The sequence below is a fragment of the Molossus molossus genome, unplaced genomic scaffold (assembly GCF_014108415.1).
Source record: "Molossus molossus isolate mMolMol1 unplaced genomic scaffold, mMolMol1.p scaffold_m16_p_15, whole genome shotgun sequence".
Taxonomy (NCBI): Eukaryota; Metazoa; Chordata; class Mammalia; order Chiroptera; family Molossidae; genus Molossus; species Molossus molossus.
This window is the reverse complement of record NW_023425350.1, coordinates 70,802,419-70,819,024: the sequence shown is the minus strand read 5'-3', so window position 1 is coordinate 70,819,024 and position 16,606 is coordinate 70,802,419. Positions and strand designations below refer to the sequence as shown.

Genomic DNA, 16,606 nt, shown 5'->3' with positions numbered 1-16,606 from the left:
CATCCTCCTCCAGCGCACCCCGCCCCCAGTCCCGGCTGAACCCGCGTGAGGCCGCGGGGGCGTCGCCGGCGCCTTCCTGCTCTGCCCTTGTATGGTGACCCGGGGGCTGGGCCAGGCTACTTAAGGGCCGGCTGCCAAGGGCGCCAGGACAGACGGCGGGCCTCGCGGAGAGCAGGGGTAGTGGCAGCAGTGGGGAAGCAGAGAAGCGCTGGAAGAGGCCGGCGCCATGGGGCTGGAGGAGGCGCGCGAGCTGGAGTGCGCGGCGCTGGGCGCGTTGCTGCGGGAGCCGCGGGAGGCCGAGCGCACACTGCTGCTCGACTGCCGCCCCTTCCTGGCCTTCTGCCGGCGCCACGTGCGCACCGCGCGGCCCGTGCCCTGGAACGCGATGCTGCGGCGCCGCGCGCGCGGTGCTCCCGCCGCCGCCCTGGCCTGTCTGCTGCCCGACCGCGCGCTGCGGGCGCGCCTGGCCCGCGGGGAGCTGGCGCGCGCTGTGGTGCTGGACCAGGCCGGCGCCTCGCTGGCCGCGTTGCCACCCGACTGCCCGGCCCGTGTGCTGCTGGCCGCGCTGTTGCACGAGACCCACGGGGGGCCCACCTCCGTGTGCTTCCTTCGAGGTGAGAGGACGGCCCGATCCCTCCTGCCCGGCCCTCCCGTGCCCGGCGCCTCCTGGCCCTCCCGCTGACTGTGCCCCTGACCTCCCCGCAGGAGGCTTCGATGCCTTCCAGGCCTGCTGTCCCGACCTGTGCTCTGAGTCTCCTGCCCCAGCAACGGCCCCCGCTGGGGCAGAAAACAGCCGCTCAGACCCCAGGGCTCCCTTCTATGACCAGGTGAGTTGAGATCTGGGCTTCTTGTCACTGTTCCCCTCTGTGTGCCTGGCGTAGGTGCTCCTGTGCCTCTGTGGGTGTCTGCAGCCAATTTTGGGGCTCGAGGGGGATGTGTGTATCTGTGAGTGTATATCTCTGTTTGCCTCTTGGTGTCCTCAGACCCTGGAACCTGGTCCTGGTCAGGACTGGCCCAGGGCTCCTCCAGGCCTGGGCAGAGTAGACCTCACCCGCCCCTCCCTCTCTCCCTCCAGGGTGGCCCGGTGGAGATCTTGCCCTACCTGTTCCTGGGCAGCTGCAGCCACTCATCGGACCTGCAGGGGCTGCAGGCCTGTGGCATTACCGCTGTGCTCAATGTCTCCGCCAGCTGCCCCAACCACTTTGAGGGCCTCCTTCGCTACAAGAGCATCCCGGTGGAGGACAACCAGATGGTGGAGATCAGTGCCTGGTTCCAGGAGGCCATAGGCTTCATTGGTAGGAGGGGGCTCCACCCCTGGAGATGGAGGGGTCTGGGGAGGAACTGGGACATGGTCTCCTCCCTGCCCAACTTCCCATCTGACTCTCACCATTTCCCTTGCAGACTCTGTGAAGAACAGTGGGGGCCGGGTGCTGGTGCACTGCCAAGCTGGCATCTCCCGCTCTGCCACCATCTGCCTGGCATACCTCATACAGAGCCATCGTGTGCGGCTGGATGAGGCCTTTGACTTTGTTAAGCAACGCCGGGGGGTCATCTCCCCCAATTTCAGTTTCATGGGGCAGCTGCTACAGTTTGAGACTCAGGTGCTGTGTCACTGAGGCAGGGCTGAGGTGCATACAATCTTGGGTTCCAGGGGAGCCGACCTGGGACAGCTGTGCTCCCTTCAGGGCCTCACCGTCCCCCCTTGGAGTTTGGAAAGCCCCCAGGAGGGGGCGCTGGAAATACAGGAATGCTGGACTCTCACCTGGTGCTCTTTTGCTAGGGGTCTGAGGGCTGGCCTTCATTTGGGGACAAGAGTGAGGGTTTTTGTCTACTCCTTGCTCCCCCACCCTCTGGCAGAAACTAATTGGACTCTACACCCATGGATCCAGTGGGCCCACCACTGTGTTGAAGCCCTTGGCGCCTGAGAGCCCAAGGAACAAGCTGTGACAACCAGGAGCCCCACCTGGGGACGGTGCACCCCGGAGCCTGGAGCCCGAGCCCTGTGCTCCTAAGGCAGGGCTCCAGGAACTGCTGCCTCCTTGTGTGTGTATTTGAGCATTTCACGCCACTGTTGGTGCTGGAAAGTTATTTGTGTTTAACTGACATTTAACACTCCCTCCCCTACTTCCTCCCAGCCCTGTGGGCGGTGGCTGGAAAGTTAGCACTTTATATTTATACAGAACCTTGAGGATGTGTCAATAAAATATTGTTTTGTTTAAAAAAACAACTTTTCAAGCATCTGGTCTCAAGTCAATGTCCAGGGAAATGCTCAAAAGCCGTTTCTTAATCAGAGCTCACCTTTCCTTGTGCCTCGGGGCCTGGGAAACAGAAGGAGGAAGGGGCATGTGTACCCTCCCTGGCAGGAGGTGCCCTCTGGGCCTCAGCTCGCCCGTGCTGGTGGCTTTTCCGTGTCATTCTGTCTCAGCTGAAAGAGTTGGTTTCTGAGAGACAGGCTCCAACCTTATTCCTGTCATAGGCATTGGTTCTGTGGGGAAAAGGCTGTGTCCATGATTCAGAATAGGCCCCGTGCTGCCCTGGTCAGACCCCACTTCCTTTCTGGAGCATGTGGACAGGTGTGTGTGTACGCACACCCATGTATGTGGCTGCCCTATGGGTGTGGGTGTCTTGGCCTGCGTGCACCTACATGTCACATGCTTGGGTGTTCATCCCTGTGTGTGTTTGTGTGTGGCTCTCCCGGAGGCTGTGTGTGTGCCAGGCCTCTCCCTCTACACCCCTGGGCTGGGCCCCAGGCCTCAGAAAGCCTGTCCATGCTGGAGCTCATGATAGCCCCTTCTAGAGCTCCTGTCCCCAGAAGGCATGTGGCATGGTGTCTGGTACTGAGAACATGTCACCAGGGATGGCTTTGCTCTTCACACCGACCCAGCGAGTGTGACTTCGTTGAACATTGACTACAAGCCCAGGGTGACTAGGGGAACGAGGTGTCTGGGGAGATGTGAGGCAGGGCCAGTCCAGCCCGAGTGGAGGGCGCCTTCGAGGTGCCGAGTGGGGGTGGAGGATGTGAGGAAAGCTCTCTGAGAGGCCATCTGCTTCAGCTTCCCTCTGACTCCTGGCCACTCAGACACTCAGGGTGTCATCTCACTGACCACTTTGTCCTCCCAAACGCCGTCCAAGGGTCGCCCTGCAGAACACCGCCTATCACTCGGGGCATTTGGAGTGCTTGGCAAGGCACAGTGGGCAGTGGGTGTTCTTTCCTTTCTTTGCGATTTGGGCTGTTTGATTATTTGTATTTATACATTAAATTGGCAGTGTAGTTGGACGGCTAGGGGCCAGTTTTGCGTCACCAGACTGTATTTCAGTCTCCCTGTCTGTCGAAGGGGTTCCTTGTTGGCCCCACCTGTTAGGGTGGCGTTGAGAATGACGCAGGCGGATTGAGTAAGGCTCCTGCACCTGCCGTAGCGGGCTCTCAGGAGGCGTCAGCTCCCGATGGCCCGGCAGGCAAAGGTTTTCAGGTGTGTGTGTGGCAGGTGTGTGTGCCTCTCAGCCCAGCCTGGTGCTTGCAAGGGCAGGAACTATGGTTTGATCAGCCCTGTGCCCAGAGTCTGGCACAGATGGGCACGTGCTCCGTGAGGAGGGCTGGGGGATGGACAGCCTGTCCCCGCTGCCTTGTTCCCTCTGCGCCCTGGTGTGGACAGCAGAGCCGGGATGGCCGTCGGGGCTTCCTCAGGCCCTGAGGGGGCTGCTCTTTGGACCGGCCCACCACATCATGCCCGGCTGGAATGGTGGGGGCATCGGGGGCCCCGAGTCATCAGGCCTTCCCATCACACAGCAGGACTGGTGGCTGAGGCCCTGCCCAGCCCATCCAGTCCTTCTCCCTCACGCCACCCCACCCCACCGCACGCCTCCATTCCACCTTCCTCTCCCCAGCTTTTAAGTTTGTCTTCCAAACTGTATTTCTTCCTTCCTTCCTTCTTCTTCCCTCTCTCTCTTTCCTTCCTTCCTCTTTATTTATTTTTTAAAGTTTTAACTGTGGTAAGAAGTATATGACAGAATTTACTATTTTTGCTATTTTTAAGTGTACAGTTCAGTGATATTAAGCATATCTGCATTGTTGTGCGGTGGATTTCTAGAACTTTTCCATCTTGCAAAACTAAAACTCTGTCCCCACTAAACAGCAACTCCCCACTGTCCTCCGGGCCCCTGGCGACCCCCATTCCACACCTGCCTAGGAAGCTGTACCCCTCCTCCCAGAGGGATCACGGTCTTGTCCTGTTGTGACTGGCTTATTTCACTCAACATAACGTCCTCAGGACAAACTGCATTTCTTAACAAAGAATCTGTTTCTCTGCCCGAGCAGGGTGACTATGGATTATTAGGATGATTTTACCAAGCGCTGTCATTGAAGGGTCAGCTGTCCGAGTTAATATCCTGCCTGGCGGCGGGGGGGCATCTATCTTCACTTCTCCCTGTGATCCAGGTGCTATCTTTTGAGAAATACGGGGTTCCAGGCACAGCAGGGTGCTGAGAGGTGCTTGAGGACAACAGTTGGCATCTTTGGTTTGTGGCTTCCCTTCACTGGAGCCCCCAAATCCTGTGCCTCCAGGACTTCAATCCAGGCAGGCTCGCAGTGACCACGCCCTGACCTCTGGGAAGGCTCAGGGAGTTCAGAGGAGCAGGAAGGGAAACAAGGAGCTCTAGTCTCTGGACCTGTGGGATGGGATCAACGGCGATCTTGCAAGGCTGTGGTGGGATGAGAGGGCAGCGTCCATGCCAGGGCCTAGGCACCCAAGAGTTTCCCTTCCCCACCGCAGGCTTCTCTGGGTGCTGCTTATAAGAGGCGGTCAGCCTGCGAACTTTCTCTGATTCCCGCGCTTGTGATTGCCCCCTTTTCTGTATATATGTGAAAATAAAAGCTTATAAAAATGTAGCGAACTTTCCCTTCTCCCACAGATAGACACGGGGAGCCTCTGGGTCTCAGGCACTCACATCTGAGCACAGACAAGAGCAGGAAGAGGGTTTCTCTGGCTTGGAGGATGAGGTACTTCCCAGCTCTGGGCCTCAGCACCTTTCTTCGATGTCTCTCTGCCCCCTGGTGGTGGGAGAGGCACAGCCCCCAGTGGGATGCCTTTCCCCATGGTGCCTTGTACCTGGCTTCTCCCCACGCTCTTGCCCACTTCAGCCAGGCCAGGAAGGATCTGACCAGGGTCCAGAGGCTGGTGGTGGGGACCACAGGCCGAGTGGGAGGAGCTGCAGGTGGAATTGGTTGGGGAGGGGCTGCAGGTGGAGTTGGTTGGGGAGGGGTTGCAGGTGGAGTTGGTTGGGGAGGGGCTGCAGGTGGAGTTGGTTGGGGAGGGGCTGCAGGTGGAGTTGGTTGGGGAGGGGCTGCAGGTGGAGTTGGTTGGGGAGGGGCTGCAGGTGGAATTGATTGGGGAGAAGCTGCAGGTGGGGGCCTGAGCAGCTGCTATTTAAGGGGGGGGGGGCTCTAAGTCTGTAATTAGGTTGCCTCTTCCTGCCTGGATTCCAGCTCCTGCTTGCTGCGGGGTCAGCAGGCCCGCCATGGACAGCCCCAGCATGGGGAGCCTCTGGCCTTGGGTGCTGGGTGTGCTCTCTTTGCCAGGTAAGGGGCTGCCTCACTCCCGCTCTGCTCCAGTTTGCAGAGTGCTGGGGAGAGGCCAGAGGACGTGTGGCTGGAGCCTGCCTGGCTCTGCAGGGATATTCCTGGAGTCAGCTCCTGGGGCCCCGAGGGGAGGCCTCCTGAAGACCCTGGAGCAGAGGGCGTGCCTGGCAGGTGTGGCATTGCAGACGCCCAGTTCTGCTGGCTGGGCTAGGCTTACCCAGGCTGTGCCCATTTCCAGAGGCCTAGGCTCAGAAGGGAGCCCTAGGGCAGGGTCTGAGGCTGGCCTGCCCCCTGCCACCAGTGCTTCCGCCTGAGCTTTGTCCCTGACCCTCCTTCCTGCTGCCCCCCGCCCCACACACACACCCAGTGCTCAGAGCACAGGGCTGCCTTCGGAGCCAGTGTTGGTCCTGCGCAGGGAGCTCCTTCCTCTTCCTGGAGTTGTCTGAGCCTGGGCACCAGCGGGGCCGAGGGGAGGCCAGGCAGGCTCCCAGGACTCCTTGCTGGAGCCTCCCTTAGTGAGGGGGCTCTGCATACACATAGCCACCACTTAGCGAAGGGAGGGCCCACAGGGAGGGCCCACCCCACGTCCTGACACCCTCTCCTGTGATGGGGGCACTTTGGGCCCTGTGTGTGTCTGGGCCAGGTTTGATCCTAGGAGCGCCCCCAGCCTCCAGCTGCCCAGGAGCCTGTGGGAGCAGCTTCTCAGACAGCTTCACCCCTGAGGGGACCCAGACATCCTGGGACAAGGACATCCCTGCGATTAACCAAGGTGAGGGCGTCGGTCTTGTCAAGGTCTTGTGGAGGACGGAGGGAATGTTCGGGGAGTGGTGAGAACATGAGAACTGCGTGGACCTGCAGGAGAGCGGAGGAGGGGTGCCCGCTCCCTCCCGGGCTCTAGAGGAGACAGGCCTGCCTGTGACTTCTTCCCAGTCTGCCTGCTGTGCCCTCTGCTGGTCACGACTTTCACAGAGGGGGAAAGTGGAGGTTTTTATAAACGGCCTAATAGAAGTATGGTGCTCTCCCGTCTGGGGTCGGCTCGGTCATTAGTGGATGCTCGGAATCATGTTGGCCACCTGGTGAGCACGGCCACGGGTGTGAGGGACGAGCTGGGGCACAGAGCGAAGCAGCAGGCCGGGCCTTCCTGGCTGGGGTCTCTGGTGGAGAATGAGAACCTGCTGTCCTGGGACCAAGCTGAGCGGAGCACAGGCTGGGGTTCAGATGTTGGAAGCTGTCTTTGGGAGGGTGGGGTGACCTAGCCCTGGAGGGATGGGACTGCGCAGATGTGGCGGTCACTGTGTGTCTGGCCCCTCTTCCCTATGACCCCAGCACTGCTGAGCTGGAGCAGGGCAGGACACCACCTGTTAGTGACTTTGACCTGTCTGGAGGAGCCAGACCAAACCGGGCTTTCCCTGGCATCGGTGTTTAGGTGCCATGGAGAAGGCTTCTAGCCGCTGTGCTGGCAGCCAGACAACTATACCCGAGCCTCTGGTAGCAACTGGGAAGCGCTCCGTCCCAGCTGCTGGGAATGCTGACTGCTGAGGCCTTGCAGCTGACGGCCTTCGGCCAGGGAAGCTGCTTCCTCCTCTGCCCAAGGTGGGACAAGTCTGTGGTGCCACGGAGGCCCCAGCTCCCTGGGACCAGGCGGAGGCTGCCCTCCTGCTGAGCACAGTTCTCCCAGAGCTGGCCAGCATTCCTTAGTCCCTCCAAGCCCTTCCCCATGCTCCCGCTCCGGCTCTGTTTCTAGGGACCCCAACCTCAGGCACCTCCAGGGTGCCAGGCCCTCTTTCAGGAGTCCCCATGGAGCTCAGATGTTGGGCAAGAGACTGGAAAAGGAGGAAGAGAGGAGAGACAGGCTGAAATGGGGAGGGAAGGGGGGAGAGGGAGAGAGCTGGAGCTCACCCTACTCCTATGTGGTTTGGCTGGAATTTCTGTCACTTACCATCACCATCACCAGGGTCCTGAAGACCACACAGGGGCAGGGGATTAGATGGGGCATGAGGGGGGACAGAGAGCCCAGGGCGTGTTCTGAGGATTCGTATAACTTGGGCTGGGGGTTGGAGACAGCTGGAGAAAGGCTGCCTCCTGACAGCCTCCAACACAGACGCAGGAGTGGGTACTGGATCGGAGCTGGAGGGGCTGTGGACTGCCCTGGAGCAGCAGAGGGTGTGGTCAGGCTGAGAAGCCCCGCACTGCTATAGACTGGGGCTGAGACGTGGGCCTTGCCTGAGGCCCCACAGCCTCAGTGCCAGGGGAGCTCTGCTCCAGAGTCGGAGGAAGGACAGACCCGGGGCTGCTTGGTCAGGCATCAAGGCCTCTGCGAGGCTGTCACTGGAGCCATGTGCTCTTGGGGGGCCTGGGCCCACACACCTCTCTCCTTCCTTCCCAGGGCTCATCCCTGAGGAGACACCAGAGAGCAGCTTCCTCCTAGAGGGGGACATCCTGCGGCCGGTGAGTGGGTGTGAACAACCTCACAGGGAGTGATAGATCTCTTTGAGCCTCCTCCACTCCCGCTGTCTTGGGGTGTGTCATGGGAGAGGTCTCTGTTGCTCATAGGTTGGTAGATACCCCTCTTATAAAATCAGAGTGACGGTTCTTTTAGGAATAGCCAGCCTGAATGTGAAGGAAGGGTGGTAGCCTGGGAGGGCTTCCTGAAGGAGGGGGTTTGAGCCCTCTAGATCCAGCTTGGTACCCTGCCTAGGAGAGATGCTCAGGAAGTATTGGGATGAAGGTAGAGCTGAGCACAGGTTTGCAGAGTAGCTGATGGGGCTGTAGGGAGGTGCTGGTGGTCTGGGGAAGACAGAACAGGAATAATGCGGACAGCATCATGCCAGGGGCTAGCAGGCGGAGTCAGAAAGGGAGCAGGCTGCCCGGCTGGTATGGCTCAGTGGTTGAGCATCGACCCATGCACTAAGAGGTTGCTGGCTTGATTCCTGGTCAGGACAAATGCCCAGGTTTCAGGCTTGATCCCTAGCACAGGGCATGCAGGAGGCAGCCAATTAATGTTGATGTTTCTCTCTCATCAATGTTTTTATCTCTCTCCCTCTCTCTCTAAAGTCAATAATAAAACATTAAAAAAAGAAAGGGAGCCTGGCTGGTGTGGCTCAGTGGTTGAGCATTGACCCATGCACTGAGGTCACCGGTTTGATTCCCAGTCAGGGCACGTGCCCAGGTTGTGGGCCCAATCCCCAGTGCAGGGCATGCAGGAGGCAGCCAGTCGATGTTCTCTCATTGATGTTTCTCTCTCTTCCCCTCTCCCTTCCTCTCTCTAAAATCAATTAAAAATTTTTTTTTAAATCTCTCTAAAAAAAAGGGAGCAGGCTGGATGGGAATTGGGGTGACCAGCCAGTGGAATAGGGACACTCTGTGTTCAGGAGAGCAATGCCATCTCTTAGGACACGGGGTGGCAGAGGCTCCAGAATAGGACGGTGACCCGATGAGAGCAAGGCTGCTCAGTGGTTTGGAGGCTGCCTGTGGATGGCATAGTGTGGGGCTGGGGCAGCTGGCTGGGCAGGGCGAGGCAGACAGGCCAGGGGAGGCCCCCGAGGCCCCTGTTCCCCATTTCCCAGTGAGTGCAGAATCCCGTAAACCTTTGGCCTGCGGGGCTGGGCATGCTGGGTGCTGTGTGGCCCGTGCCTCACAGGTTTTGGTTGGCGGAAGGAAAAGAGGAGCTGCCAAGGGTAGTGCCTTAGAGTCAGGCCAGGGAGAACCCGGCCCCCTTTTCAACCACACAGTTAGGGTGCTCGGGAGCGGCTGTGCTCCAGGGAGGGGCTGCTGGTGAAACTCCGAGCACCTCTGAACTAGACCACCCTGGGGTGCTGGGACTCCTAGCCAACCTCTTCGGGGACCAGTGTTCTGTTTTAACAGCTTGATAAAATCAGTGGCAAGTTCTGTTTTATAGAATAAAGGCTTGTGTTGAGCACCACAAATCACATGGCTGACTTCCCAGCTTATATCCCATCTCTAACGGCCTCCCCACCCTCACGTGCCTGTGTCCTGCTGCTCACATCTTCTAGGGCTCTTGTGGCCTGAGGTGTGGCGCCCTGGATGGCAGAAAGCTTGGCTGGTCTATGTCCCCCAGGGGTCCCTGAGCTCTGCCTTCTTTCCTCAGAGTCCCTTCCGCCTGTTGTCATCTACAAACAACAAGTGGCCCAAAAACGGGGGTGTGGTGGAGGTCCCCTTTCTGCTCTCCAGCAAGTATGGTAAGTGAGCACCGGGAGCCCAGTGCTGCCCCTTCCTGGCCCTGCCCCATTCCCAGTGCAGCCTCTGTTCCTGAGTTTTCTCCTCCTCCTCTACATCCCCACAGCCCCTCTAGCAGCACCACCCGGAGAGCCCTTCCCCCAGGAAACCCTCTTTTTAAAATAAAGATGTGGCACATATATACCATGGAATACTACTCAGCTATGAAAAATATGAAATCTTGCATTTGCAACAACATGGATGAATCCTGAGAGTATCATGCTAAGTGAAAAAAGTTATACCAAAAAAACATGATTTCACTCTTATGTGTAATATAAAACAAAAAGCAAACTAACAAAATAAACAGAAAAACCTCATAGATGCAGAACCCCTTTTATTCCTAGGGCCTCCTGAGCTGGGGGAGGGGGTGAGTTAAGATCCTGAAAGAGCCGATGGGAAGGTACATCTAGGGACTATCTGCTCCATTCTGAGACTAAGTGGCTCAGGGACAGTGGTCACACAGCCAAGGTCTGTCTGGAGCCCAGCCTTCTTCCTCCTCCACAATCACGTTGCCTTTTCTTGATACTCCATTTGGAAGTAATTTGAAACTCGGCTCCCTGCCCTGCATACAGACTTCCAGGGGGTATGAGGGCTCTGGGGGCTTGACTGGGGGTTCAGCCAGGTGTCCCCTCCCCAGATGAGCCCAGCCGCAAGGTCATTCTACAGGCATTTGCCGAGTTTGAACGCTTCACGTGTGTCAGGTTTGTTGCCTACCATGGCCAGAGAGACTTCATCTCCGTCATCCCCATGTCTGGGTAAGTGTTCGCGCACGTGTGTGTGTGTGTGTGTGGGGGGGGGGGGTGAGTTCCTCAGCTTGCTTCTTCGTTCAGACTTGAATGAACTAAGCCGTTGTCTAAAACCTATGTCTGGGCCCATTGCCCAGGTCCAAATACCCCTCCTCACTCTGAATGACTTGTCTGTTGTAAGCTGGACCTACAGTACTCACTGCAGAAAGTGGGGAGGGAGGGAGCTGGTGCTCAATCCTCCTTCATGAAGCCCTCCTCCCCGGGACACCTCATGGTCTGGCGAGTGAGTGCAGGTTTGCCTCAGGTCCAGGTTCCACAATGTAGGAGCTGCCTGCCTCCAGGCAAGTCCCCTGACGTGGAGCCTCTTCTGTCTTCTCTGTGAAATGAGGGGGATGCTCTTTCCTGGCTCATCAGCGGCCTGAGCTGCTGAGTGTGGTAGCTTAGCTTCGGGCTCCCTGTGTGGGCACGTCCACTCAGTGAGCTGCTTCTGTTACCCTGTCACAATCAGTTCCTACCTCCTCTGCAACCCAGGCTGGTAATGGGGTTCAGTGCACCCATTTCACAGAAGGCCAGGCAGTGAAGGGACTTGGGAACAGTGAGCCTGGAGCTAGAGGCCAGGACGCTGACCCCACGTTGGTCTTCATCCCGGGACTAGGGAGGAGGGAGGGGCTGGGTCTGCTCCAGCTCTGGATGGGCACCTACCCAGCTCCCTCTCATGGCGCTGCAGGTGCTTCTCCAGCGTGGGGCGCAGTGGAGGGATGCAGGTGGTGTCCCTGGCACCCGCCTGTCTCCAGAGGGGCCCGGGCATTGTCCTGCATGAGCTCATGCATGTGCTGGGCTTCTGGCATGAACATTCACGGGCCGACCGGGACCGTTATATCCGTGTCAACTGGAACGAGGTCCTCCCAGGTAAGCCCGGTGGCGCACAAGCCAGGCTGGGTCTGGGAGTCCACGGAGAGAGCTGCAGGTGTAGTCCAGGGTCTGAGGACTTGCCTGGCTATTGGGAACAGGTTGTCCATCTCCCCGACCATTTGCCTGTCTGCCTGTCTTCATGGGGAGGGCAGGGTGCCCCTTCTTTCTGGGACCTGGGAAGCAACCCAGATGCTGCTGCTCTGTGTTCAAGCCTTCACCTACCCACCCGGGGTTGGGGCATCACTATTTCTACTCATGAGCACTGTTGGTTACCTGAGGATGGGTTGCTGGTATCCTAGGAACCTTGTTCATTGGATCAACTAGCAGTCCCTGATGTGCGCAGCCATGTGGGTGGGGGCGGGGCCGAGTTCTGGCTGCAGGGGCCCAGCCAAGCAGCGGCCTAGAGGGAGTGGGCTGCGTATGTCCAGATGCAGGTGGCCGAGGGCAGTGATGTAGGGGTTCAGTGCCTGTGAGGGGGCACTGGCGGGCATGTGGGACCGAGGCAGCATGGGGAGTGGGCCACTGCACCAGATGCCTGTGTGCTGGGCGCCAGGCGTTCGATCCTGGTCCTGGGGGAGACCCTGACCTTGTGGGGGATAGCCCGATTCAGGAGGTGAGAGGAGCGACTACTGCTTCATGGGGAAGGAGAGCAGAGGAGATGGAAGCAGAAGGGAGGAGTCAGAAGGCTCCCTGCAAGCAGAGGGCTTCTGAAGGGAGCGCCCCCGCTGCTGCGGTGGGGTTAGGCTTGTGGGTGCCTCCGAGTCCCAGAGAAGGGTGCCCTTGGGGGCATGGAGATTGGACATCAGAATTAGTCTAGGGAAGTGGCGGTGATGGTGACTCTACCCTGAAAACAGACTATAACCCTCCCAAGTGTTCATGGAAGATTTGTGAACACTTACCACATGACAACGATAAAACTTCCAATTCGAAAAAGTAGAGGAATACAAATGTTTTGATCAGGAGATAAAGTAAAAAATAGAAACTAATAACAAATCAGACCAAAAACATCTTTCACTTGGAAATTGTTACACACACACACCCCCCAATTCTCTCTTATCTCTGGGGTTAAATAAAGAAATTCTAAGGAAAAAAATCGTGTAGATGGATTGGAACCAATGGTTCACAGCTCAAGCAAGGCTCAGGGAAAGTGTGTTGACTAAATACTTCTATCAATAAGGAAGAGAACAAAGGAAGCATTTCAGTCCAAGTTAAGAAAAAATAAAGGCAGGCAGGGGGGAATTAATGAAGGTAAAAGCAGAAATCAATGAGTTAGGAAACCAACAGCACTAATGAACTCGAGCTGTTTCTTAACAATAAAACAGGTGGAAACACGTGCTACCCTAATGGGGAAAATTGCTTAAGAATTTTGAAAAATGAGAATATTTGTATTTAGGTAATATGGACAGAACGAACTCTGCTGGGATATGCAAACTACTGACAATAATTAACTGTGGGGGTGGGGGTGTAGGGGTTCAGAAGGGAGATGGAGTGGGAGATATTGTATATCTTAAGCTTTTTATTTTTGAACCAGATGACTATGTTGCCTATTCAAAATTGTTTAATAACTGAAGGGCTTTTTAAAAGGAAGGAACGCACTCTCTAGGGGCAAGTATTTCAGGCAGGTGATGGGATGCCATTTAATTCTGGTGAGAGGGCTGCTGGTGACCGGGGAGGGCGTGGAAGTGGCTGGGCCTGGGGGGCTGGGGAGCAGAGACAGAGGGTGCAGCTCTTCCTGTGGAGGCTGTGAAGGACAGGAGAGAAGTCAGGGAAGGGAACCCTGCCCCTCCCAGGCCCGGAGCACCCAGGTGACAGGAAGAAGTGGGTGCTCTCACCAAGGGGGAGTGCTGGACTCTGAACCTGGGGGTTGGGTGCTGCTGGCCCAAGGCAAGAACAGTTGGGTTTGCTGTGGGGAATGAGGGTTCACCCCAGCAGACGCTGAGCTGTGCAAGTGGCTAAGGAGTAGGCACCTCCCCTGGTGGGTAGGGACGTCCAAGGCACTCGGAGCAAGTGGCTTCGCAGAAGCTGTAGGTCCCACGAAGACTGGTCTTATACCAGGTGAGCTTGAGATGAGGAGGCCTGGGGGTCTGGACCCCTCCCAGGACAGAGCATGATGGGATGGGGCCCAGCAGCGGGAGGGGCCGAAAGAAGCGCCTTTGGCTCTTGCCTTGAACCCTCAGTGTAGGTAGCTGACACCTTCCCAGAAGTTCCCAGTCCACCCTACCCCGCCTGTTCTTCCCCTATTGATAAATATTTTTCAGGCTTTGAAATCAATTTCATTAAATCTCGGAGCAACAACATGCTGGTGCCCTATGACTACTCATCCGTGATGCACTATGGGAGGTGAGGCCCCCGCCCCCACCCCTGCGCCGCCTGGCCAGCCCGCTGGGATCTAGACTCAGTCCCCTGCCTCTGGCTTCCAGGCTTGCCTTCAGCCGGCGTGGGCTGCCCACCATCACGCCGCTCTGGGCCCCCAATGCCCACATAGGTCAGCGATGGAACCTGAGCACCTCCGACATCACGCGGGTCCTCCGGCTTTATGACTGCAGCCAGAGTGGCCCTGGCTCCCATGGGAGAGGTGAGTGACCGGCAGAGGGATCTGAGGAACCCGGACAGGGTTCCATACTGAAGTAATACAATGAGGGTCATGTGGTGGGGCATGAGGTTGCAGGGCTGAGCTGGGAGAGACAACCAGGGCTAAGACAACTAGTGTCCATTTTAAAAAATGGTCTCAAATCATGTCATGGACAAATAAATTCCAGATGTATGTAAGACTTACATGTAAACAGAACTTGAACCTCCAGAAGGTATTGGGCTCAGCAGGGGCGTGGTGGGCTGGCATATCTGAGGGGTGGCATCCCTGTGGGCACAGCCGAAGGCGGCTCTGGCTCTCGGCTGCGGGTCACACACTTGCCTCCTGATGCTGGGACATGCCTTCCTGCCTTTCCTGCTCCAGGGGCCCAGGCCCATGGCAACGCTGGGAGCCCCACCCCTGCCTCGGGACCACACCTGCAGCGGCTTCTAGAGGCACTGTTGGCAGAGTCCAGGAACCCCAAAGCTGCAGAGAGCCCACTGGAGTGGGAGCCCCCCGCCCTGGGAAAGCTCGGTATGGAGGCCCCTGCAGGGTGGCCTCAGATCTCGGCTTCCTCCACACGCTCAAAGCCAGGTGCTCCTGGTGGTGCCCTGCAGCGGGCCCGGTAGGCCCAGGTGCCCACTGTCCCCCTAGCGCGGTCTCTAGATGCAGAAGACCAGTCAGCACCTATCCAGGCTGCTTTGGGGAACCCAGGTCTGGGTCACTTCAGGGGGACACCCAAAGGTCAAGCCTGTGGCTTCTGTCCCCAGGTGTAGAGAGCATCCTCTGCCTAGAGCAGCTGGGTCAAGAAACACTTGGCCCCTCTCAGTGACACCCCTGTCTTCCTACCCTAGTCTGACCATCCTGTCTGAGGCCCGGGCCTCTGCCTCCCCCCACCGTCCCCCAAAGGTTCCTGGGGACAACGGGGCCCTCTGGGCCTGTCGGGGACACCTGGCCTGACCTGCTTTCATGTCTCCCTCAGCCCTGGAAGATGCTGGGACTGGGAGGTGACATTCTGCAGGGTTCCAGGGACAGGGTCTGGAGGGGTGAGGAAGATTCTAGCTTGCAAGGCTGTGGAAGTTCTGTGCCAAATCCCAGCCCCAAGCATGGACTAATGGTACTGCCCCCACCTATCGGGCCAGGCCTTGAGGGGAGCCCCAGGGCTGGGACCCTAGGAGCAGTCTCCTGTCCCTGATGCCTGGTGCTGGGATGCTGGCCTGTACCGGCAGCTCCCAGACCTGAGCTCCGGGAGGCCTTCAGAGCCTCCCTCCCTCCCTGCAGCTCAGGAAGTCTCCAGAGTCATAGGATGTCACCCATAGCGAGATAAGGAAGAGGTTGGGGCCCTCTAGGACTGCACAGTGGGAAAGTCAGCAAGAATGTGAAGACCTTGAACACAGGACTCAAAGCTCCTTTCCACCCTGCATTGCTATTTCCAGGAGTCCTGTCTCCCCTGGTGGCCAGAGACCACCATGAAAGGTTGAAAGAGGCTGGACAGTCACCCTGTGTGTCCTCCTCCAGACAAGCCCACTGCTCCCTCAGCTCCTGGCCTCCCTGGTGAGGGCAATTCCAGGAGCAAAGGACACCTCCGGGATGCCTGAGAGCAGGCCAGGAGCCCTCTGGTGGCACTCTGCTGTGGCCTGGGGTGGGAGGGGGCAGGAGCCCATGCCCTGTCCCAGTAGGGCCAGGCACCTCAGATGTTTGGGGGAGGCAGAAATAAAGTTGGATACTTGCTCCAGGAGTTGGGCTGTGCTGAATAACACATGCACGCCTCTGACACCCCCACGCCCTGAGAGGGCCCTCGGGGTCATTCCCACTCTCCAGAGGGGGGTGCAGGCGGAGGCTCAGCCTTTGCCTCCTGCCGGACACCTGTGGGCACACCAGGACGCTGCAGACTCTGCCTTCAGCCTCTCTTGGGGAAAGGATTTTTCTGGGACTGAACAGGAGTCTGACCTCCAGCATTAGCTTCAGGGAAGGATCACCGGGGGGAAGTCTGTCCTCTGCTGCTCCCAGACATGGAGCGTGTGTCTGAGTGAATGCAGAGTGTGAGTGGGGACTCTGGCCACGTGCCTCGCAGAGTGACAGCTCCCCTGGGAGCATCCTAAGCAAAGTCTTCGGGCCACCCTAAGATAGACACATCACCTGTAGTACCGCATTTGTCAGAAATGAGTGTGACTGCCTCACAGCCTCTCGGTCTTGGAGTGGCCAAGCCAAGGCTCTGGGCTGGGTTTTTCCAATGGCCACCTAAGTCGGAGGAGGTCCTCCCAACTCTGAGGCCTCCCAACATGCACCTCCATTAGTATGTGGCTTTGGTCTTGGAATCTGTACTCCAGCGAGTGAGGGGAGCTGGCTGAACCTGGTGGTATAAAGGGAAGAGTGCCCCTCCTCTTTGGGGGTGATCAGGGACAAGGCTGTCCTTGTCATGTCCTTCCCTAGGAAGTCCCCATTACAGAGCTCATTCCCAGGCCAGCTCTGGACCCAGGCCTGTTCCCCAAGCCCCTGGGGCCCCAGTATGTGGTTGTGGTATGCGTGGGGCCCTGGGGTGTTAACAAGAGCCCAGGTGGCTAGCCA

The 16,606-nt window shown here is 58.0% G+C and overlaps 2 protein-coding genes across 2 annotated transcripts; both read left to right on the top strand.

Moving 5' to 3' along the window:
- Positions 1 to 226: 226 nt before the first annotated feature.
- Positions 227 to 2,691, top strand: DUSP2 (dual specificity phosphatase 2). The gene is made up of 4 exons (XM_036262969.1): positions 227 to 614; positions 706 to 827; positions 1,076 to 1,295; positions 1,402 to 2,691. Exons 1-4 carry the CDS (start codon positions 227 to 229, stop codon positions 1,614 to 1,616), a joined length of 945 nt encoding a protein of 314 aa, XP_036118862.1. The 3' UTR covers positions 1,617 to 2,691.
- Positions 2,692 to 5,514: 2,823 nt separating this feature from the next.
- Positions 5,515 to 14,897, top strand: ASTL (astacin like metalloendopeptidase). Its single transcript, XM_036262445.1, has 10 exons — positions 5,515 to 5,575; positions 6,219 to 6,344; positions 7,962 to 8,023; positions 9,684 to 9,774; positions 10,449 to 10,566; positions 11,285 to 11,466; positions 13,728 to 13,809; positions 13,890 to 14,044; positions 14,423 to 14,572; positions 14,893 to 14,897. The coding sequence occupies exons 1-10, from the start codon at positions 5,515 to 5,517 to the stop codon at positions 14,895 to 14,897; spliced, it is 1,032 nt and encodes a 343-aa protein (XP_036118338.1).
- The last annotated feature ends 1,709 nt before the right edge of the window (positions 14,898 to 16,606 follow it).